The 25,212-nt window shown below is 46.0% G+C and overlaps 1 protein-coding gene across 1 annotated transcript; it reads right to left on the bottom strand.

The window, feature by feature from the left end:
• Nucleotides 1–25,212, bottom strand: LOC147121848 (procollagen galactosyltransferase 2-like). Its single transcript, XM_085978007.1, has 5 exons — nt 25,063–25,212; nt 6,037–6,113; nt 2,687–2,793; nt 135–267; nt 1–93 (listed from the first exon to the last, which is right to left on the bottom strand). The coding sequence occupies exons 1-5, from the start codon at nt 25,172–25,174 to the stop codon at nt 1–3; spliced, it is 522 nt and encodes a 173-aa protein (XP_085834133.1). The 5' UTR covers nt 25,175–25,212.

Genomic DNA, 25,212 nt, shown 5'->3' with positions numbered 1-25,212 from the left:
TCAAGTGATGGACCATTCTGGAGCATTGGGAGTTCTAATGGAATCTTTGGAGCTAGATAAATACACGTTGTGTGACAACATATCCACAAACACCTAAAATACGGGAATATGTACATTAGGATCAATCTTCTTACCTTTTTCCAGATGTAATAATGGCTCAGGAAGCAGCCTATTTCTCCCCGCGTCAGTATTCTTCCTGAGTATGGGTCATGGTACCCTGGCAACATTTCAATGTTAAGTGCTTTCAGGTGGCCTGAGTTGAGGGCTCTGTCAGTACAAAACATGTGTCACATTATTATACCATGTTTCTTTTAAGACCCAATATGGAGTGCAACCCTTCATGGCGTGGAATGACCTACAATGGAAACGGTACCTGCAGTTTTTCCTGTCAGTGTCATGCCCCAGTCCTACTGCATCAGATCCAATGCAAGGTTTGCAACTTAGGTGTGTCAATCTTATATTACCATACTGTTTGATGGCACTGTTTGAAAACCTGTCCTGAGCTGCTAGTGATGCATACTGGTTGTAGCATAAACCTCATGCCTTCTGGTCCAATATTAATTCATCGCAACATTGGCAAGACCAAAGCCGTTCTGTTGGGTTCCTATTAAAAGCTCAGCACCATAGTCTCTTATTTCATCCGCATTCCGAGCTGGTCACAACCTGAACCTGACTGTTCACAACCTCGGTGTCTTTTCTATCGATTCTCCAGTAATCTCTTTCTATCCTCATTCCAGCTGGTTTGGGTCATTGCATTTTATTTCCTGGCTAGAATTCCCTTTTTTTCCCTCTACTTGTCCCTGGGACCCTGTGCTGGTACTAGAATAAATGGGAAAATATGGGTGCTGGATAAATCATTACCCAAAAAATAAGCAGTAACTTAACATATTTATTTGCACACTGCTGCAGGGATTTAAAATTACTACCACAAAGTCAAATGCGTTCACTTTATATGTAATAATAATAGAAGCTTTAAGGGAGAATTTTAACTCCTGGGCAGGTAGCCCATGAGATGCATGGGCTTCAGTGGGAAGCCAATCCATTTAAGCAACCGGGCCCCATTAGCACCCATCGAAATGGTGAAAGATGGCAACCCAAGTCAGTGGAAAAGATGTCAGAATTTTTTGCCCTGATTTTTTCCAATAAATAAAATTATGCCAAAAGCAATATACACTGAAGAAAAGTCATGGGGGCGATTTTCTGACGTCGGAGGAGGCGGGTTTGGAGGTGGGAAAGGCGGGAAAATCAGAAACAATGAGGGCGGGTTCGGAACCCGCCTCCAACTCGCCTCCGCGGGATTTTGCCGGTGCCGGTTTTGGAGGTCGGGAAACGGTCCTGCCTCCAGCTGGCCATAGCGTGAGTTAGCATCATTAAATGCTCGTTAAGGGCCTCTCTAAGCCTATTTTGAGAGGCCCTTGTGATTTTTCGAGCATTTCGGCGTGTTCCACGACCCTCCTAAACCCCGCCAGGTTTAGCTCGTGGGTGGTCTCCTCACAGCTGCAGGTCCAACAATATATTGTTTATTTCATCAAGGATTACTTGCAGATGCCAGAACTTTGCTTTAAAAGGCCTTTCAGCACTTTTAGAAGGCCTTCCGAAGTCAGAGGTGCTGCAGCTTGAATCTATCAACAGTGGGACTTCCTTGGAAGACCCTCTCCCCGCTTGCAATGAGCGCTTCCCCGCGTAGGCATCTGCAAGCAGCATGGAAACCATTTGTTTTCTTTCTCCATGGACCTCAGATGAAGATGAGGAGGAGGAGGCTGAGGAGGAGGATCTGGAGGAGGAGCAGGAGGAGGAGCAGGAGGAGGTCAGAGCGCCGGTGTATCGACCAGCAGCAGCGGCAGCACGCGAGCACATGACTGCCCAGGATGCACTTATCATGGCCAGATTTGCATAGGTTGCCCAAGTTGGCACATGTCCTTGGCTCCAGCCTAGGACATCATTGACAATGGGCATGACTTTCTGGCCTCCTTTCACTCTGGCCACCAACCTGACAATGCAAGTGTGGCGGAGGCCGCAATGTGGAACTGCCTAAGGTGAAAGAACAGATGCCATAACGCCAACATTTTGGCATCAAATCATTTTAATGCTTTCCAACAGGGATGGCACTTCATCAATACACAGAAACATTCTCCCAATCTGCAAACAGATCTGGAGGTTATATCCCTTGCCAGCTGTACCCACACAGCCTTGGCTTCTTTGGCAGGCCTCTTCCTCCCAGATGAGTGGAAGAGCACCTCCATGCTAGCTGTCACCCACTCAAACAACATTTGCAGCGCCTCATCCGAGAGCCTCGGGGAGGCCCTTGCCTTGGATTTGGACATAGTAGTTTCTCAGAATATGTTGCAGGTGATGCAGCATAGGCCGAAATCCTGTGGAGTGAGCCAAGGCAGCAAGAAGCCATAAAATCAGACTGGAAAAGTGATGTCAGCAGAGGCGAGTTTCAGTCCCAAAACACTAATTGACCAAGGGCATCCAACACCTCTGAAATCAAGTGGCCAATCATGGGAAAAATCGCAATTTTTTGAAAACTATCAGTAGAGGCAGGTTTCAAACCCACCCAAACCGAAACCCGCCTCCATCTCGCCTCCAGTGAGAAAATCGCCCCCAATATGTGTCTGATGTGTAAACAGGATCTTAATGGGGTTAATGTATATATTTTCTTTTCTTCAGGATCAGTACTTACTTCCCATCCACAGCATCTGCTACCTTGACTTCAATATCCTGTTCGTAAAGTGTGCGGAGCATTCGTTCCCTCCTGTCTGTTCTACGCTTGAGATTTATCATGAAGATCTAAACACAAGTTCAAAATAACTGATTACCACTAATGACCTGGCAACAATTGCACACTATTTTCAACATTCCTCTCAGTTTACATGTGTTTTTATATACCACTGGTGGTTTATGTCTCCAACAAGCCACACTGGGAACTTTTTTCTTAAAAGAAGGGACAAGTAAACCATCTGCATCTAATATTTGCTGTGCGTATTTTTAGAACCATCCTTTTAGAAACTGATTGTGGGTCAATACCTCCTGACTAACTCCACAGTTCTCATAACATTCACACTTGTGCGTTTATCCATTTATTGGCAAAGAATTAAGTAAAGATTAATTTAAAAAAAAATTTAGGTGGGTGTAGCAGATCCCATTGCAATACTCAAAGAAGAGCAGGAGAGTTCTCCCCGGTGTCCTGGTCAATATTTATCTCTCAACCAATATCATCAAAAACAAATTATCTGGTCATTATCTCATTGCTGTTGGTGGGATCTTGCTGTGTGCAAATTGGGTGCCGTATTTCCCTATTATTACAACAGTGACGACACTACAAAGGTAATTCATTGGCTATAAAGCATTTTGGGACATCCTGAGGTCGGGAAAGTCTTTCTTTTTTTTCTTAATCAAGCACGTTTTCTGAAGAGAATACCTATCAAGTGGTGGTGGTTTATGGTACTTGTGAATTGTACAGCTAGGACCCATTCAGTGGTTATCTTGGATAACACTGATCCCTGACCATATCGGGTGGTGATACAACGCAGAGTGGTGGGGCTCTCAGCTCACTGAAGAGTTTTCACGTCAGCCTGTTCTCCATAAAAACAGTAATAACCAAATTGAAAAAATGGGCTAAGCTTGTGCCACTGGATGCCAGAGAAACATTTTATCTTACCCCTCAACAACAACTTGCATTTATATAGCATAGTAAAATGTCCCATGGCACTTCACCAAATAAAATTTGACACCGAGATACATAAGGCGATATCAGGACAGGTGATCAAAAGCTTGGTCAAAGAGGTAGGTTTTAAGGAGCATCTCAAAAGGAGAGAGAGGTAGAAAGTCTGAGGTTTAGGGAGAGGATTCTAGAACTTAGGGCTTAGGGCAGCTGAAGGTGCCTCCTGCTATGTAAAGTGTGGCAATACAATTTCCTTCTTATTAAATTTAGATTTTGTAAAACCAAAACATTAAGTAAGAAGTGCAATAGATAGTTAATGGGATTATCGCACTACTCTGTCGACCGACCCAGTAAATTCTCTAGCGTGGCAATTGTTTGCGGTTGGATGTGGGAAGGTGTATGTAATGTATGCAACTGCAAGCAAGTTTACTATACAGAAGCTTTGGAAATTAGTTCGACATGCTATTCATTTTGTTGCTGGTGATGCCCAATTTTATCCTGAGCCAGGAAGGATCACATATGGCAAGCTTGATCTCTGAGCCAAGGTCCCAGGGATGATAGGCCATGGGGTGGGAATAGCGGATCAGAGGGTGTGTGTCCAATTTCCTAAGCTCAATGTCATATATGAGGCATCCAATTGTGACCCGTGGAAGCTCATTCAGGTGAATAGAATGCACAGAGCATAGACAGCTCCCCATCAGGACCATGGTAGGCAATGGCTTCAATTGGGCCAGATACGTGAATATATGTGATTCCCATAAGGAAAGCGGTGAGTGGTACAGTGTGTTGAAGCTCCCAGGTGTTGTGCTGCAGAATGCTGGTAGGATGTGGGTATCCACCTGCAGTTCTCCCTGTACCATGCTTTCCCATCTCAGTCATACTGTTGTGGGAATTGCCAGGGTGAAAGAGCAGGTCAGAGGGCAGGTTGCCCTGGGTTGCACTAACACCACTTGGTAGTGGCTGGGAAGATAGGATTTAACCAGGCCGCCCCTTTAAGGCCATAGAGCCTAACTGTTGTAAAGAGGCACATCCTGAGGTAAAGAGCGGCCTTCATTGAGAAAAGGTTGTAAATTGGCAAGCTGCCTGTAAATCCCCAGCTCCTTTCCATGGGGGAGGGCCAGTATTCAGGTCAGGAGAGACCAGCAGGAAATTACTTTGACTCTTTTTTTACACCTGTTTTAAGATGCTACTTGTTCTTTGGTACGTTCCTCATCTCGCCACCATTTGTTGTTGTTTACGTCAGAAGCAATTAAGTGCGAGTGTTTCACAAGTACTGCATGCATGACACTTTCAATTGTGACTGATGTGCTAGACTTTCACATATACGGACTTTATGGAGACGATATCACCAGCTAGATCAGATGGCAGTGAGAGAAAAAATGTTTCATCAGCCAGTACATTTACACAGTGAGCTCAGGACTACTTCAGATATAATCTGAATTAACTGCTGTTAAGCAAACAACTCAGGCTGTCGTCATTAATTAACCAGCTCATTAATCAGGCCTTTTAAAATTAATGGAGTGATTTTATTATAAAATTTATTAAACTAATTTCAAGCTTGCAATACAATCAAGGGCCTAATAGCACTATATTAATTATTTGCATCGTAATGATCATAGTGTTTCAAAAAGGCAGTTGTAGGGGAAAAAAAGCCATAACTAGAGAAGCAACCAAACTGAAGTGCAGGATTAGCTGGAAGGAATCTCACAAAGCTTCACCCCAGCAAGGAGCTGGACCACTTAGAGAGAGAGAAATCCGTAAGCAATGATTCTCAAACCTTCTCAAAGTTTGTTTAAGTCATATTCTAGCCCTTTCCAAATAAATAGCAAGTCTCTGTCAAGCAATTCCACTGAACTACCCTTTTCCTGGCCATTGGACTCTAGGACATGTTAAAGTTAAATTGATCCCAGCATAACTTTATTACCTAATAATGGATATCAACATGTTCATTACTGCTCCAATGTCAATGTTTTAATGATGGCCTTCCCTTCTTATAAACAAGCTTGACAATTGAATGTAATATAAAACATCCCACTTATGTCAATGTTGTCTTTTATGCTATTGTAACTACATTTCTGTAGCTAAATCAATAGTGGATGATGGGGTTTAATCAATACAATGGAAAGTAAAAATTGAGATCCCATTACACCCTGGAAGATTATTATCCTTGTGGAATAATCTGTTTGCTGATTTAATTCTAAACAAAAGCCTATGCTTGTTGAAACATTGTACCTGATTAGAACACAAATTCTACTGATTAGATTCTGGTTTGGCACAGCAAAAATCATTTAAAAAATACTGATAGTCTTCAGGCTAACTCTCTTCATTGTCTTTCATAGTTCAGTAGTTATTTCTGCCCTTTCTCTCACCTCATCAAATCCCATCTTGTCTGGGTGTTTGGGAGGTACAGAAACTTGTATGGAAGGCTCCATGGGAGGATGGTCAACTGGAAAACAAAGATACCGTTAACAGCGCGCATATTTAACTGTGGTTTATATAATGTCAATATTACCAAGCAAACTCAGCATATCCTTTTTTAATGATTGGTGATTCTTTATGACTTGAAAACTGAATATAACTGTGGCAGTTCACGAAGAATACAATTCAGGAAATGAGCTGAATATAAGAGGACACATAGCGTGTTAGAAGGCAGATGAATTGAAATGATGGATGAATGATTTATCAAAGCTCTCTCAACCCTGGGATGTGGTTTGCTCAGAGTACATAATATATACAAACTTATTTATCTTGGTTGACAGTTTCCCCTATTTTTATGCCAATGGGGACACCTTGGGCAACAGTGATGGACAGATGAACATTATGTCATCGAATCACGTGACTTGGCCAGATGTTGCATTGCACTTCATGATTTGAACAGGTGATAGAATTGAGATTTGTTTCACTGCAAGTTTGAGTTAATAACATAACTTGGACACATTATAAAGAATAATGGATATATGTGGAAATGACAGCATGGAAACAAGTTAATCTAGTTGTGTCATAAACATGCTTAATTGATTCAGAAACATGATATGAACCATGGTGTAATCAGTGCCTTGGCATTGCACAGTGCATCTTGTGTTACAAAGAATACAATTCAGGAAATGAGCTGAATATAAGAGGACACATAGCGTGTTAGAAGGCAGATGAATTGAAATGATGGATGAATGATTTATCAAAGCTATCTCAACCCTGGGATGTGGTTTGGTCGGAGTACATAATATATACAAACCCAGTAAAATATATATACAAAATATTTTACTGGGTGATTTCATTCCATTTGTATTGCCAGCTGCTGTCAGCTCAGACCTCAAATGAAAATGAACATTGCGCTGATGACACCTGACATGTTCATACTTAAAGATTCATGACTGTGATATAAGCACTACCTCTTTATAAAGAAATTCTACTGACAGTATATAAGGCAGGAAAGGGTGGGTCTGATGACATCACAAAGCAAAACAGATGATCCGGTCATTATCACATTGCTGTTTGTGGGACCTTGCTGTGCGCAAATTGGCTGCCGCGTTTCCTACATTAAACAGTGACTACACTTCAAAAGTACTTCATTGGTTGAAAAATGTTTTGGAATGACCTGAGGTCACGAAGCATGCTACATAAATGTAAGTTCTGTTGATGGTATGCAGGCTTCCACAGCATATTCTTTAGGGGTATTGATCTGAGGTCGCTGTTCTGTACAGATCAATATACATCTAATCCATACTGGGGGAATTTTTCCTTCAGTTCCTTCATTTTTAATCATACTTTTTATTTTCACTTCGCACCTTCCCCCAGTTAGCATAAATGCCAGTCTGCTACATTTTGTGAAGATGTCCATGTTACAAGCCCCTGTTCGTGCTGGCTCCCGAAAGATCAGCTGCTTTCGGATCAACAGTCCTCCCTCCCACCTCACCACCAAGAACAGATTAACTGGTCACTGGTTCATTTTCTGTGTGTGTGACCTTGCTGTGTTCTCTGCCTACCCTTTGCTTTAGGTCGCCAACTGTATATCCTGCAGGGAGATGGGGGGAGGGGCTCACTGGCGTAACCAAAAAAAAACGTGCAGAAACATGTTAAAAAGCTTTTGAGGGGACTGGAAAATGTACCCAAAACAAATTGTCGCACAAAATCCAGAGATAAATGTTGCACCATTAGAGCTCACTTCCCCCTTCAAAAAATGACTGACAAGTTCATGTCCCACTGCACTCCCATTGTAACTATTTATTTTCGCATGCCATATGCCATTGAAATCCAATGGAATAAAAAAGGAATTTTACTTATTCAGTTGCCTCGAAACAGCAGCCTTGATCACAGTTCTGATTCAGAGCTGCTTTCCAGTTGTATGTTGTTTTTCTTTTGCATTGTCAACCTTTCTGGGGCTGTGTAAGCATTTTTGAAACCATTCATTAGAATGTCCATATTCATTAGGTTGCCATGTATGCTGTCCATGCCTGTGGGGCAAATCTCTCAACATTATGTGGCTGAGACTGGTAAAAGCACTTCCGCTTTGATTGGGGACAATTTGTTGAAATGGTCATTGTAGCTTATCTAGGAATCCTGCAATGTTCCTCAGAGAGAGGGAGTTAATCACATCTAGAGTAGGAATAAACAGGTAGAAGTGCTTGAAACAAAAGTAATCAGCAGCTTCACTTCCATATACTTGACCAATTGCAGTCTACAGTCTTAATTCAAAGTTGCTTAATTTAACTTATCTGATAATTCCACTTGTGGGGATGTCCAAAACTAGGGGCCATAAATATAAGATAGTCACTAATAAATACAATAAAGCATTCAGGAGAAACTTCTTTACCCAGAGAGTGGTTATAATAAGGAATTTGCTACCACAAGGAGTAGTTGAGGCAAATAGCATAGATGCATTTAAGGGGACGCTGGACAAGTACATGAGGGAGAAACAAGTAGAAGGATATGCAGATGGGGTTAAATGAAGAAGATGAGGAGGCTCATGTGGAGCGTAAACACCGGCATAGACCAGTTGGGTCAAATGGCCTGTTTCTGTGCTGTAAATTCTATGTAATTCAGTAAATTCTCACTTTGCTTAATTCAAATGTTTTTTTTGTACCAAAAGAACAAAGGCTTCAAATGATCAGAAATAGACTGCAGTGTGGCCCTTTGTGGTGGGTGTGAGTAGGTCTGTTTTTTTTTCCACATTTACTGTTTTTTTAAATTCTTTATTCAAGTACAACAGTACTTATACAACTCATCAATTACAAAGTAAATCCATTATATCCATTGACCACAATAAGAAAAGAATAAAGCCTTAAAAACCAGCTTTATGGTTAACAATATAAATGCAAAGATAAATTTTTACAAATAAATCAATAATATTTACAGTACAAACTACCACTATTTCAATAAACCAAGAAAAAAAACCCCGTATCACGCCAGTCCTACTGGCATCGTTTACCCATTCAATCGGTGAGTAGGTCTGTTGGGTTAGTTTTCTACAACCTTCCAATGACATGCATTAGAGCCAGTCCTTAGGAGCTCAATCGTGTCCTGTTTTATTCATGCCAATGGGGATGGTACTGAGCACAGTGCCACTAGGACAGCTACAGGCCTCCTCCCTCCCTCCACCATCACCTCCCCCATCCAGCCAAGCAGGACGCCTCCAAATCAAAAATGGGCTTCCTATTCAAATATAAATTTTGCATGGGTAAATATTGAAATGAAAATTTGGCAGAATGAAGCAGTTCAAGCAAACCAGGGAGCTCGAGAATGTCATGTTTGTCGTTACAAACAATTATTTTTACTTGCAGGAAAAGTCCATGATCCTTACATGGCCCTTACTCCACAGAAACATTCCCAGTTCCCCCTCCGGGTGATTACGCGACAAATAGGAAAACTCAACTTGTGACCAAACGTATCCCACGGTACTTTATTAACAATCATTGCTTGGCTGTACTGCGCCCCGCCATGGTCAAATATATTTCAGCACAGCCAAAGGTCAAATAGTCTATCGAAACCCACTGTCAAGGCTCACACAAGAATAATGACCATTTCAACAAGGCACCAGAGGGAAACCCAAGGAACCATACCTGAGGCGTCAATGCGTTCAAGGTCAGAGTGGAGCAGAGAAAATTGGTATGAAAAAAACCAAAAGGCATTCAAATACAGCCTGGAGGAAACCTGGTGTGAAAGCATGGTCACAAACGTACACTTTAAACGCTGCCACCTCATTAATCAGCAGTAATTACTAAATGTGCTAAAAGCCGCTATAAATGTGAAATCTGAGCTTCTCTGGTGTTTGTTTGCTACATTTTGAATTATTTATTTGCAGCCTCTGAGGCGGAGATAAAAAGTATATTTGCTGCTAAATCTTCCAGCCCATAGCAAATTCCTAACGACCAAGCTAACAGCAAAGGGTCAAAGGTTCCTCAGTAAATATAAAGTTGATAAGCCACAATTTTACCCCCAGTAGCTCAGTGAGTACAAGGTATGAGGTGGTACTGCACTATTCAGATCAAGAAGCCCCCGCGTTTGGTCCCAGTTTTCTACTGAGTTAACCAACCTCATTGTGGGTGTGAGTGCTACAATTGGTCCCAGCAGCCCCAAGCGGCAAAGTCGAAAAAGTGGCAGGGTTCAGGCTTGCTGTGCACAGTGACCACTGTTGAAAGTGCTCATGTGTGGCTAACTGGTTGAGGGTGGAGACAGAATTGGCTCTGATACCGCCATCGCGGAATAGTCCAAGGAGCCCATTTCCGAGACCGTTACTGTCCCGTTAACGCCGATTTTGCCAAGCTAAAATCGTTCTCAATGTCACTCTCCCACGATGTGAGTCAAATAGTGTAGTGTCCGCATAGCAATAACACACGGACTGCAGGAGAACAATAATAACAGGTATTTACTGAACAGAGGGTATGCTTAAACTGAAAGTACAGAAGCCTGCTATGGCTTTATATACAGGTGTGGTCACTGCCGGTACTGCAGTATAAAATCAGTTCTCTCTTAAAGGTACATACACAACAATTCCTCCCCTTTTAGATAAACAGTACATAACATTCATTTAACAACTAAATAATAACTAATTACAATTACAATTTTCTCTGTACTATATACATCAACTGAAATAATCATTTATAAGTTCAGTCTTTGAGGAGGCTTTCTGATCCTGACTGGATAGCGCCTTTCTCGAGTATCCTGTTCTTGCGGCGGAGTCGATTCTGGCTCATTGTCATTGGTTGGTTCATCAGCTTCCAATACCACTGATCTGAGGTAGACGCAATCTGTACTTCGGGTTCATTACCAGGTGCACATGCTCGTGGTATGGGTTTGGCTTGTTCCTGTGACTCTAGAATCTGGGCAGCATGGCGTCTCACGATGCTCTCTCCAACGTCCACTGTGTACATTAGTGGTCCCTGCTGTGTGCATATCGTTCCTGGCTGCCATTTTTCTGTTCGGTAGTCGCGGGCCAAGACTGGTTGCCCTATCTTGAAGCTCCTCATTGGCTTCTCATTGATGTGCTGGAATTGCTTATCCTCAACATCTCGTCTTATGTTTGGTTTGAGCAAATCCAGGCGACATCTTAGCCTTCGGTTGAAGAACATTATGGCTGGAGCTTGGTTGGTGACTGCATGTGTCGCATTCCGGTAAGCAAACAAGAAATTATCCACCTTGTGTTGTAGTGGTATGTCGTCGTTATACATCGCCTTTATTGCCTTTTTAAAGGTCTGAACAAACCTCTCAGCCAATCCATTTGTGGCTGGATGATATGGGGCAGATGTGTAATGTTTCACCTCATTATTCCTCAGAAACCTCTGGAAATCCTCGGACACAAACTGTGGTCCATTGTCGGAGCAAATCTGTTCTGGCAAGCCATTCCTGGCGAAGATGGTCCGTAGGACTGCAATAGTTTTCTCCGTGGTGGTGGAGGACATTTTGATGACCTCTGGCCATTTCGAATGTGCATCCACGACGATTAAAAACATTGAGTCCATAAATGGACCAGCAAAATCAATGTGTACCCGTTGCCATGGAGATGAGGGCCACTCCCATGGGTGTAGCGGGGCCTGTGGTGGAGCGTTTTGGACCTTCTGGCATCCTGTGCATCTCTTGGTAATATCCTCGATTTCTTTATCGATTCCCGGCCACCACACAAACGCCCTGGCTAGGCTCTTCATTTTTACCCCTCCCAGATGACCCTCATGAAGCTCATTGAGCACTCTATCTCTCAACTTGGGTGGAATTACCACTCGGGATCCACACATCAAGGTCCCCCGGCACACTGACAGCTGTTCTCTCCTTGGCGAGAATGCTGGCAACAGTGAGTCGCCATGTGCTGGCCATCCCTTCACCGTCAAATCATAGACCCGAGAGAGTGTCGGGTCATTTCGGGTTTCCTTCTCTATACTTGAGTTTGTAACAGGTAGACATTCGACTATGGTCGAATGGAATATCTCAACAGGGTCCACTGCAGGTGCTTCCTCCACCGTAGGCAACGGTAGGCGCGACAGCCCATCAGCGTTTCCATGCTGTTTTGTACCCTTGTACTCTATGTCGTACTGATGTGCCCGTAGAAAAAGTGACCATCTTTGCAGCCGTTGCGCTGTCATCACTGGAACGCCCTTCTTTGGGTTAAAAATGGAGACCAGAGGCTGATGATCAGTCAGTAGGGTGAATTTCTGCCCGTGCAGATAGTGATTGAACTTCTTCACCTCCCACACCAGGCTGAGGGCCTCCCTGTCAATCTGGGCGTAGTTACGCTCGGCTGAGGTTACCGAGCGCGACGCAATGGCTATTGGCCTCTCAGAACCGTCAAGGAATTTGTGTGACAGCACCGCTCCAATGCCGTAGGGAGACGCATCACATGCCAACTGAATCGGTAGTGTTGGATTGTAGTGGGCCAATACTTCTTTTGAAGTGATTAGGCATTTACATTTCTGAAAGGCACGCTTACACTCATCACTCCATTTCCATGTTACTCCAGTTTGCAGCAGGGCGTTCAGTGGGTGCAGAATTGTAGATAAATTCGGCAAGAACTTATGGTAGTAGTTCACCAACCCGAGGAACGACCTCAGTTGCGACACATTTTCCGGTGCTGGAGCCTTGACTACTGCCTCAATCTTGTCTGGGGACTTATGCAACCCTTCCTCATCAATCATGTGGCCACAATACGAGATTTGTCTCCTGAAGAACTCGCATTTGGGGCGGTTGGCTCGTAGCCCATATTCTTGTAATCTAGTGAGCACCTGCTCCAGGTTGGCAAGGTGTTCACTGTCATTTTCGTCCGTAACCAGGATGTCGTCCAAATAACACTGGGTCCCCGGGATCCCTTGCAGGACTTGTTCCATCACGCTCTGTCAAATAGCCGGGGCTGATGCTACCCCAAATACCAGTCGATTGTACTGGTAAAGACCTTTGTGAGTGTTTATTGTGAGGTATTTCCTAGATGCTTCTTCCACCTCCATTTATAGATACGCTTGGGCCAGATCAATCTTTGTAAAGCGTTTCCCTCCAGATAGTGAGGCGAAAATATCTTCTATCCGTGGAAGTGGATATTGTACTGTGTGCAGGACTGGGTTCACAGTTACCTTGAAGTCCCCACAGATGCGAACCTTCTTCGGCTCCCCAGGCGTGCTGCTCAATGATTTCTTCATTACAGGAACAATGGGTGTGGCCCACTCGCTCCAGTCCACCTTGGACAGCACACCCGAACGCTCCAGACTCTCCAGCTCTGCTTCAACGGCTGGGCGGATCGCGTACAGTACCGGTCTGGCCTTAAAAAATTTTGGGTTTGCGTTATCTTCGATTTTTATCATTGCCGTTACTCCTTTTAGAGTCCCAAGTCCTTGTTGGAACACCTCTTTTGCGTCAGTTAGAATTTTTGACAGTCGTCCAGGTGTGACGTCGTCATCCTTTTTGTCAGTCATAGTTAGCGCCTGAATAGAATGCCAATCCAATTGTATTTTTCGGATCCATTCACATCCCAATAATGGTGGTCCTCCATCTTGTAGTATATATAGATACAGTTTCTGTGTTTCCTTGCCATTGTATTTAACTGGCACCCTTATTTTTCCTCTGGGGTAGACTTTTTGCCCCGTGTATGTCTTCAATACAATGGACGTGTCCTTCAAGGATATGTGTGAGAATAGCCGCTCATAGTCTCGTTGATTCATGACAGTTAGGGCTGATCCTGTGTCCAATTCCATCTTTACTTGGGACCCTGCTATCATGAGGGTGACCCAAATGGTTCGGTGATCCTCCTTTGCGATCACGTTGTGTAACTTTAGACAACTTAGTCTCCTGCTCCCGGAGTCATTATCACTCTCCTGATCTTCTGAACTACTGTCTGTCATTTTTTTTACTTTCTTGTACTTTTCCTTAGTAGTTCTTTTAGTGTTGGTTTTCTTTCCCGACCTGCAGACTCTGGCTATGTATCCCATTTTCCCACATTGCCTGCATATTTTGTCCTTAAACCAGCAGTCCTTCTGATCATGGGTTGTTCTGCCGCAGCGATAGCACTTTTCTGCTCTATATGCCATTTCGTTAGCACTGTATTCTTGTGGTTTCTGTTGTATTTCCGCAGCTCCCCGTGCTGCTGCTTCGTAGGATACTGCCACGCTGAAAGCCTGTTCGAGCGTCAGGTCCTTTTCCGAAAGTAGTCGTTTCTGGGTTCCTTCACTCTGGAGCCCGCAGACAAACTTATCCCTTAAGGTGTCTGCCAGTCCTGCTCCGAACTGGCAGTGCTTCGATAACTTGCGTCGTTCCGTAAGATAGTCAGCATTGCTCTCATCTTTGCGCTGGTTTCTTTTATGGAACTTGAATCTTTCTGCTATCAGCAGCGGTGTAGGGTTTAGGTGTTCCTGTAAGATATTAACAAACTCTTCAAAACTTTTCTCCATTGGTTTAGCTGGGGTAATTAAATTCCGCAATAGGCCGTACGTTCTCGCGCCCATCAAATTTAATAATACCAACGCCTTCTTTCCATCGGCCACCTCATTTGCCTTGCAGTACACTTCAATTCTTTCCACATACGTGGTCCAGTCTTCTACCTCGTTGTCGAAAGCAGTGATACTGCCACTTGTAAGAGCCATAAAAGCTTAAGAAAATACTTTAAAATATTGGTTAAATAGCATAATACAGTTAATTTACCTGACTGACTTATTGTATTAAGAAACCCCCTATTTTCTTGCTCCAGTAGTATAGTCCGAGACACCCCCTTCATTCTTGCCACAATGGTACAGTCCCTAAGCCACACATGGTATGCAGCCATTTTACAGTTTAAACTCCACGTGGCTGAAGGAGGCAGAAGTTGAAAGCTACGTTTGGGAACGTTTTATTTCGACACGCGTCTACTCGTTGTTAACAGCCCCACAGCTCAGTGGCTGCCTGTTTGGAAACTAAGAAGCGCCACTACACCACTCTTCGGCATCTTGGGTGGTTTAAAATGGCGCCACCCGCGCTTTTTCGTCTTCCCCCAATGGATTAAAATGGCGCCTCCCGCACTTTTCCTTCTTCCCCAATGGAATAAAATGGCGCCTCCCGCGCTTTTCCTTCTTCCCCTTGCTGCCAACGCTGCTCCTAGCGTTCTACAGGGTAATGGCGGTGACCCGTGGCTTCAGCGCGCCTCACTTTTCCTTCCCCTCGTTTTATTTTCTCTACGCTGCCCGGTTCTTGAGCACCGACCGCGCCCTGTGCACTCCACCCTCTCTCTCTCTCTTTTCCTCCCGACGACGCTGCATGGCCCCTTTGCAGAGCCGCTCGATCGAGCTCGAGCCCGCCGCAGTCCGGAAGGGTCGGCGCACTACCTGCTACCAGCACGATTTGCTGGAACACCTTGACTGGGGAGGCAAGCCCAGCTCTCCACAGCCTCCCCTGCAATTCTCCGAACTCCAATGGATCACTGGGCGGTTGCCCGCGGTCGATGCCCGTTGCTCTGACTTCGACCTCCAAGGAGCTTCTTTTCAGGGAATGATCCCCGTGAGGTGATGCAGTACTGCAGGTGAGTTCGAACCTGCTCGTCGCCAATGTAGTGTCCGCGTGGCAATAACACACGGACTGCAGGAGAACAATAATAACAGGTATTTACTGAACAGAGGGTACTCTTTTGTTTGGACCCCAAAAAAACCCAATTGGACTGTAAATAAACAAAAGTTCAACTAAAACTTAACAAATCAAATTAAAATTTGGTTTTCCGGGTTGATAATGCACTCCAGTCCCCACGGCGCCCACCGGTCGCGGAAATACTCAAGCGCGCCGGCGGACACCGTGTGCTCCATCTCCAGGGCCACCCGGGCGTGAACATGGCCGCGGAAGAGAGGCAGGCAATCTGGCTGGACGACCCCCTCGACCGCCCGCTGCCTGGACCAATTGATGGCTCTTTTAGCCAGGCCCAGGAGCAGGCCCACAAGGAGGTCCTCCAACCTGTCCACTCCCCTCCGCACCGGGTGACCGTAGATCAAGAGCGTGGGACTGAAGTGCAACCAAAAATCAAGGAGCAGCCCCTTCAAGTAGTGAAAGAGGGGCTGCAACCTCTCACCCTCCATATAAACGTGAAACACGGACTCCTCCAGGCCGCAAAAAATGCAGGCAGCCTGGGAGTCCATGAACCTACTTAAAACCTTATTGCACGGGACCGCTCCGTGCAACACCCTCCAGGCCAAGTCCCCGATGGAACAAGGGAGGACTCCCGCGTAGAGAGCCCTCCATTGGGGACCTCCGCCACCGCCAGTCGGCAAGACGCCACTCCAAGGCGTGTCTGGATGGTAGATGAAGATGGCAAAGTGGAGAGTGTGCAGGAGCAGCCCGTACAGGAAACCCCTCCGCGCGGAATGAAAAGGCACGGAGGGTATTTCCTCGAGACGGCTCAAGTTGTGAGGCGCCGGTTCCCGAGGGGAGTTTCGGCGCCGGGCGCCGATGAGGAATTCCGTCCGAACGGGGGTAAGCTCGGACGGGATCGCCCCACGTGCTTGAGCCGCCTCGATACACCTAGTGGAGTCGGGGCCCAGTGCCGCTTTCACCGATTCGATGGCTTCGACCGTGAGCCGGACATTGGCCCAGGACAGGCGCCGCGCCAGCTCCTCCGGCGCCATCCAGCCCGCTCCTCCGCCATCGAGCAGGTCCCCGACTCTGGTCACCTTGCCAGGCACAGCCCTGCCCTCCGCCAGCCGCCCGAACCCGCGGTCGTGGAGGTGCGGATTCCTGAGCAGCGGCTCCCGAAGGAGAGCCGCCACTCCTGACGGGGGAGAGCTCCGCCTGGAAGCGACGTAGTTCCAAACCCATAGCAGTTCCTGGTAGAAGACAGGCAGCTCCCGCAGGCCGGCACGCCTGCAGCCCACTTTCACAAACAGGAGCTGCGTGTCGTAATTGAGGCCGTGCAGCTGGCGGAAGAAATACGTCGCCAGCGCACACCATCTCGGAGGATTCTCGAAGTACAGGTATCTCTGCAGCATCTGAAGACGGAAAGTCGCAGCCTGGGTGCGAAGGCACACCAACGCCTGACCGCCCTCCCTAAATGGGAGACACAGAACCACGGCAGAGACCCAGTGCTTCCTTTTGTCCCAGAAGAAGTCGATGAGCTTCTTCTGCATCTTGGCGACAAACGCAGGGGGAGGGATCAAAGTGACCAACCGGTACCACAACATGGCGGCCACCAGCTGGTTTATTACCAGCGCTCGACCCCTGTAGGACAACACTCGGAGCAGTCCTGTCCAGCGTCCTAGGCGAGCGGTGACTTTGGCCTCCAGCTCTTGCCAGTTCGCCGGCCAGGCGTCCTCGGCAGGGCTAAGGCAGACTCCCAAATAGAGGAGGTGCGTGGTGCTCCAGGCGAAAGGCCTGAACTCCTCCGGCAGGGAGTCCACCCGCCACTGACCCACCAGGAGTCCAGAACATTTCTCCCAGTTGATCTTGGCAGAGGATGCGTCCTCCGCAAGTCAGCGGGATCCGTGACCGTGAGAAGCACGTCATCGGCATAAGCCAAGAGGACCACCTCCACGCCCGGCCCTTGTAGAGCCAGTCCCGTCAACCTCTTCCGCAAGAGGCGCAGGAATGGCTCCACGCAAACAGCGTATAACTGTCCGGACATGGGGCACCCCTGACGCACCCCCCTCCCGAAGCGAAGGGGCGCCGTCAAGGACCCGTTAACTTTAATCAGACACTCCGCGGCGGCGTACAGAAGTCGGATCCGGGCGACGAAATGCGTCCCGAACCCGAATGCGCGCAGAGTCCCGAGGAGATACTCGTGATCCACCCTGTCGAACGCCTTCTCCTGATCCAGGGAAAGGAAGGCGACCGACAGACCAGCCCTCTGGGAGTGGTGGACCAGGTCCCGGACCAGATGGATGTTACCGTGGATGGTCCGGCCTGGGACCGTGTAGGACTGGTCGGGGTGGATCACTGAACAGAGGGTATGCTTAAACTGAAAGTACAGAAGCCTGCTATGGCTTTATATACAGGTGTGGTCACTGCCGGTACTGCAGTATAAAATCAGTTCTCTCTTAAAGGTACATACACAACAAATAGAAACTCATCGAATGATTCATGTGTCCTTGTTGTGCACATAAAAATGATCGCACAGCAGCATCATCTTTATTGGAAGACTAACGCTGAAGTAAATTGCTGGCGAATGGCGCTCATTTTTTTCTTTGAACTCCAGCCCGTACAAGTCAAGTCCACGGCTCGCTTGCTGTGTCTCTCATCACTCGAAAAGGTTAAGATGCCTGAAGGGATGTCAGTGTCGGGACTTTATGAATTTACAGCTGTTTTGCTCACAGCTCCTTTCCTATCAGTTCACTGAATTTTATGGACATGATTCTCTTCACTGTCTTAGCGGCAGGTGAACAGACCCCTCTTACTGCACCGCCCCCCCCCCAAAAGGTTAATGAACTTGAAGTCAACTGGACACCAAATGTTTCAGCCTTTTCCAGCCAGAATGATGCCTCATACAAACTTAAACTTCAAATCTACATCAGCTAGTATTGTGTTTTTTTTTACTACTATTGAATGAATAAGGTATGATTTTATCTCAAAGGGATAAACATGATGTTTAGCTTTCACATTAGAGAGAGAGAAAAACTATTTCCGCTGGTTGGGGAGTCTTGGACTAGGGGGCATAGTCTAAAAATTAGAGCCAGGCCTTTCAGGAGTGAAATTAGGAAACACTTCCACCCGCAAAGGGTGGTAGACGTTTGGAACTCTCTTCCGCAAATGGCAATTAAGGCTAAGTCAATTGTAAATTTTAAATCTGAGATTGATGTATTTTTGTTAACTAAGGGTATTAAGGGATATGGGGCAAAGGCAGGTATATGGAGTTAGGTCACAGATCATCCATGATCTCATTGAATGGCAGAACAGGCTCGAGGGGCTGAATGGCCTACTCCTGTTCCTATGTTCCTGCACCACGATTATTTTTCGTGGCTACAACCATCATCCTGAACTTAAATTGCTGCCTACTAAAGCCAGTTAAAGTACACAGTTTTACATTGGTGTAAAGTGGTTTTAGCTTTTCTGAGCAATCGTTCAAAAGCATCCACATTCTTTTACGACTATAAATAATACCTGGGGGAGGGCAAATCGGCTTACTGTAAAATCTCTAAAACAGGTGTTGAAAAACCAGTAATGTTGTTCTCACAGATTCTGATTAATCTCTCCCCAACATCTTCTGCACTGTTTTCACGTCAGAGACTTGGGGCGCGATTTTGCCAGCCCCGGGGAGGCGGGTATGGAGGCGGGCCTGCTGGGAAAATGGCAGAATTTGGGGGCGGGTGCCAAACCCGCCCCCAAGCCATCTTCCCAGGAGGCGGGTAGCCGTCCCGCGACGAGTCCCGTCTCCTTAGAGGCAGGAAGGGATTAAAGCCTATTAACTGCCTGTTAACAGGTAGTTAACAGGCAGAAAATAGGCTTATCACCATTTTGCCCTCACAAGTGCGGGCTTCCCGAAGGCTCCGAAACCCGCCAGGTCAGCGAGGTGAGTAGTGGGTTTGCGGGGGTCGGGGGTCGGGGTGGGGGCGGGTGCAAAAGTGTGCTGTTAATGTAAGTGGTGGATGCAAGAGTGGAGAGGTGAGTATCTGAGGTAAGTGCAAAGTGTTAGAAAAAGTGTACTTACCTTTGTTTCTTCCTGCAGGCTTCAGTCGGTTGTTATGCGAAGAGTCTCGGACCTCCGGGTTGGAGATGACAGATGGCCGTTGCATTCTCCAATGCAACAACCATCTCATTTCTGCAAAAGAAATCTGTTTGATGAGGTTTTGAATTCAAGACCTCATCAAACTACAGAGAATGTCAGTGTTTGACAGCTTCACAGAGCTGTCAAACGATGACAATTCATCTGGCAAAAATTTTTGACAGATGAAGCATCATACGTTGACGTTCTCTGCAATCGGCTTTCCCTTAATTGGCCTGCTAAGCCCGCTGGGCAGGCTTAACGAGGTCAATCAAGGGAAAATAGCGTGGGTTGGCCAGAAGTTGGAGGCAGGACTAAAACCCGACAAGTGGGAGTCCAGCCTCCATAAGCTCCCCATTGTCAAAATCACCCCCAATGATGCTAACTTTCACCGTCATGTGCCATGCATTCAGATCCAGGCTACATTTATACCTTAAGTGCAATGTTGGTGTGAAGCCAGACCTCTTAGCACCGACATTATAGTTGTAGTGTGAATATACCTTTAGAAATTACAATTCAACCTTCAGAGGGAAAGAAAAAATTCTAAGCAATAATGTGTAACAAAAGCTGCAACTTAAACTGATAATCAACATATTGGGTTGCTTCATTATGTAAAAGGTGCTATATAAATGTAAGTTTTTTTATATACCAATGAAAAGAGTATTAATTTAAATTAGCTAGGACAACTGAAGCTTTCAAGACTGAGATCGATAGAATTGTGTTAGATAAGGGTATCAAGGTGTATGTAGCTAAGGCAGCTAAGAGGATTTGAGGTACAGATCTGCCATGATCTAACTGAAGGGTGCAGCAGGCTCGAGGGGTTGAATGGCCTACACCTGTTCCTATGTTCCTGAATCTACATTTGGGTTTAGGCCTTGAACGAATACATAGAATTATAGAATTTTACAGCCCAGAAAGAGGCCATTCAGCCCAACTAGTCTATGCCAGTGTTTATGCTCCACACGAGCCTCCTCCCACCCTACTTCATCTCACCCTATCCGCATATCCTTCTATTCCTTTCTCCCTCATGTACTTATCTAGCATTTATGCATCTACGCTAATCGCCTCAACCACTCCATGTAGTAGCACGTTCCACATTCTAACCACTCTCTGAGTAAAGAAGTTTGTCCTGAATTCCTTATTGGATGTAATAGTGACCATCTTATATTTATGACCCCTAGTTTTGGACTCCCCACAAGTGGAACATGTTCCCTATCAAACCCCTTCATAATGTTAAAGACCTCGATCAGGTCACCTCTTTGTCTTGTCTTGTCTTATCTAGAGAAAAGAGCCCCAGCCTGTTCAGTCTTTCCTGATAGGTATAATCAGTTCTGGTATCATCCTTGTAAATCTTTTTTGCACCTTCTCCAGTGCTTCTATATCCCTTTTGTGATATGGAGACCAGAACGGTGCACAGTACTCTAAGTGCGGTCGAACAAAGGTTCTATATAAGTTTAACATAACTTCTCTGTGTTTGAATTCTATTGCTCTAGAATGGAGGGACAATACAGGTTTGTCCATCCACAATGTTGTGTGTTGGGATCGTAATGCTCATTTTCTTACAGTCAGTCTAAGCCGAGGACCTCATTCCCATGTCACACTATATTGCACAAACCCTAGGCCCTGGTTCATGATCTGTTGCTGTGGCACAGCACTGTTACGGCACCCTGTAATTTCTAACGGAGAGTCCAGACAGTCTTCCTGTAGTTCCATGACCTCACAATTGTATGAAGACAACTGGATGAAACTTCGTGAAGACAGATTACTAATTTTTACATTTTCATCCATACATTTTCAAAAGGCTTTCGATAAGGTCCCGCATAAGAGATTAGCATGTAAGATTAAGGCACATGGGATTGGGGGCAAGGTATTGACTTGGATAGAGAACTGGTTGGCAGACAGAAAGCAAAGAGTTGGAATAAACAGCTCTTTTTCCGAGTGGCAGGCAGTGACTAGTGGGGTACTGCAGGGATTGGTCCTTGGACCCCAGCTATTCACAATATATATTAATGATCTGGACGAGGGAACTAGATGTAATATCTCCAAGTTTGCAGACGACACAAAGCTGGGTGGGCGTGTGTGCTGTGAGGAGGATGCCGAGAAACTCCAGTATGATTTGGACAGGTTGGGTGATTGGGCAGAAGCATGGCAGATGCAATATAACGTGGATAAATGCAAGGTTATCCACTTTGGTGTAAAAAACAGGAAGGCAGATTATTATCTGAATGGCAATAGATTGGGAGAAGGGGAAGTGCAACGAGACCTGGGCATCCTTGTGCACCAGTCGCTGAAAGTAAGCATGCAGGTGCAGCAGGCGGTTAAGAAGGCAAATGGTATGTTGGCCTTCGTAGCGAGAGGGTTTGAGTACAGGAACAAGGATGTCTTGCTGCAGTTGTACAGGGCCTTGGTGAGACCACATCTTGAGTATTGTGTGCAGTTTTGGTCGCCTTATCTGAGGAAGGATGTTCTTGCCATGGAAGGAGTGCAGCGAAGATTCACCAGGCTGATACCTGGGATGGCAGGAATGACGTATGAGGAGAGATTGGGTCGATTGGGCTTGTACTTGCTGGAGTTTAGAAGAATGAGAGGGGATCTCATCGAAACTTATAAAATTCTAACAGGACTAGACAGACTAGATGCTGGAAGGATGTTCCCGATGGCCGGGGAGTCCAGAACCAGGGGTCACAGTCTAAGGATAAGGGGTAAGCCATTTAGGACAGAGATGAGGAGGAATTTCTTCACCCAGAGAGTGGTGAACCTGTGGAATTCTCTACCACAGAAGGCAGTCGAGGCCAATTCATTAAATATATTCAAGAAGGAGTTGGATATATTTCTTAAGGCTAAAGGGATCAAGTCATATGGAGAGAAGGCAGGAACAGGGTACTGAATTTGGATGATCAGCCATGATCTCATCGAATGGCGGAGCAGGCTCAAGGGGCCGAATGGCCTACTCCTGCTCCTACCTTCTATGTTTCTATGTTTCGTCGATTTTGGGATCCAGATACTAATATTTTTAACATCTCCAACTTTACTAATCCTCAAGATTTTCTATGAAGCTTGCAGCACAGGAGTGACACATTTAAGCAAGAAAGCACCCTCGTTCCCAGCATCTCCCAGCCCCCATTTCTCCCCCCAGTACAGCTCCCACCTTCATGCCATTAAGTGCTGAAGATTGAGCGCATTTAACGCACGCTTGTTGTTGTCATCCACTGCCAAATCTGGTTGGACCATGTCCGGAATTCCAGCACTTCCCTCTCCGCCATTAAATCCCTCAATTATGCCAGGATCATCTTGGAGGGTTGGAACAACCTACGACTCCTTTTATCAGCAATCTTCCTCCTCAAACCCCCTTCTCCTGCTTCTTCCACTTTCACCTTTGACACCGAGTTTCAGGAGCTCCTAGATTTCTTTATGGCAAAGGCTGAGACTGAGCCACGGCTTCAGTATCATCTCCTCTTCCCAGCACCCCTGCTGCTGACCAGCTGCCAACCCTCAATTATATTAACCTGACCATCCGTCACCTTCAGCTTCTCTTCTATCTCCCCCTCCCGTCCTTTCCAAGCTCGTATCTTCTATGGGGCTCACCTCCTGCCTCCTTGATCCCCTCCCCTCCCCACCCAAATCATAACCACTCCACTACCTTTTCTGGTCCCAGTGCACCCCAACACTGTTAATAGCCCCCACTATTCAGGCATTGGCGCTTTGCCTTTCAAAACTGCTGTCATCACTCCATCCTGAAAAAGCCCATCCTTGACCAATTTGTCTCCTTCAACTACTGCCCAATCTTTAACCTCCCTTCTTGTTTAAAAACCTTGAGTGAGTCATCCTCTCTCTCGCAACTCCCTGTTTGAATCCTTCAGTCCAGTTATTGTCCTGCCCACAGTACCGAGTAGATATAGGGCCCTGTGAGTCAACTCTCATAAAAGTAGGACTTTCAAACCGCTTAAGGGAGTGTCTGATGCCATTGAACACGAGAAGCAGTTTACAGCAGACCCAAATTTGTAATGTCCTCTTTGTAGGCGCCTATTCTTTCCCCTCCATTAATTCCATATCATCTAAAGCTCTGCCACTCACATCCTGTTCCACACTAAGCCCTGCTATGAATCCTGCCACAGTCTCACCCCATTGTGGAAATCTCTACACAGCACTGAAAGCAGGGTCAAAGCTGAAACCGGCCCCTCAAATACACAATGTAGAATTCTAAACACCTTTCTTTGCTTCTGTAGTTCAGGACCTCAAACCCAGCACCAAGCTCATGGTCGACATGACCCTCCTGTATGCTTCAGAGACATGGACCATGTACAGCAGGCACCTCAAAGCACTGGAGAGGTACCACCAACGCTGCCTCCGCAAGGTCCTGCAAATCCATTGGCAGGATAGGTGCACCAACATCAGTGTTCTTGCTCAGCGTAACATCCCCAGCATCAAAGCTTTGACCACGCTCGATCAGCTCCGATGGACGGGCCACATTGTCCGCATGCCCGATACGAGACTCCTGAAACAAGCACTCTACTCGGAGCTCCGGCACGGCAAGAGAGCCCCAGGTGGGCAGAGGAAATGCTTCAAGGACACCCTCAAAGCCTCCTTGAAAAAGTGCAACATCCCCACCGATTCCTGGGAATCCCTGACCCAAGACCACACAAATTGGAGGAGAAGCATCCGGGAAGGCGCCGAACACCTCGAGTCTCTTCGCTGGGAGCAAGCGGAAGCCAAGCGCAAACAGCGGAAGGAGCGCATGTCAACCCAAGCACCCCACTCACCCGCCCCTTCAACCACCGTCTGCCCCACCTGTGACAGAGACTGTAGGTCCCGCATTGGACTCATCAGTCACCCGAGAACTCATTTTTAATGTGGAAGCAAGTCATCCTCGGTCCCAAGGAACTGCCTGAGAAGAAAAGTTCCAGGCACACCCTCCTCCTATCTATTGTCACTATGATGGTGGGAACTTAGAACGAGATTTGGAACAAAAGGAATCTGGGACCAAGCAAATATGGGTTTTTAATTTAATGAACCACTATTCCCTACTGAACCAGTTTACAATCGTGAAGTTAAACTAGTTCATCATGGTTTTCTTAACTGTTTAATTCAATGAATGAAGGAAGGTCGGTGAAAAAATAACCTGGCGTTCTAACTATTTCTCTAGTAATAAGCCAGCACCTCACCTGTGTTTCTGCAATTTTTTTTCTGAAAAGTTCCACAGTACCTGGATGATTTAAACAGTATTTGTTAGAAAACGTCTCATGGCAGTTCGAGTTTTATTCGTGCTTGTCAGTAAACTTACTCATTCTTTCAAGCAGAACATGGACAAAGCTTTCAGTATCCTCTTGCAAGGACTGCTGGGCCTTCAGGGGCACTGGGAGATAGCCGTAGTGCTCTCTGTTACATATGTGCATCTGGATGTCTAAAACAAAACGGAAAATAAAAATTATTC

This window comes from Somniosus microcephalus, chromosome 3, assembly GCF_052327205.1.
Source record: "Somniosus microcephalus isolate GS21.2 chromosome 3, FLI_Smic_1.0, whole genome shotgun sequence".
In the NCBI taxonomy this organism is placed as follows: domain Eukaryota; kingdom Metazoa; phylum Chordata; class Chondrichthyes; order Squaliformes; family Somniosidae; genus Somniosus; species Somniosus microcephalus.
The sequence above is the reverse complement of the archived record's forward strand: the minus strand, read 5'-3'. Positions and strand labels throughout refer to the sequence as shown.

What these genes read in the sequence shown, in the direction of transcription:
- LOC147121848 (XM_085978007.1), bottom strand. Translation starts at nt 25,174, where the DNA reads ATGCACATATGTAACAGAGAGCACTACGGCTATCTCCCAGTGCCCCTG. An exon ending in ACAAGATGGGATTTGATGAG is followed by an intron (nt 2,794 to 6,036) that starts GTGAGAGAAAGG and finishes ACTTGTGTTTAG; the next exon opens with ATCTTCATGATAAATCTCAA. An exon ending in ATTATTACATCTGGAAAAAG is followed by an intron (nt 94 to 134) that starts GTAAGAAGATTG and finishes CCCGTATTTTAG; the next exon opens with GTGTTTGTGGATATGTTGTC.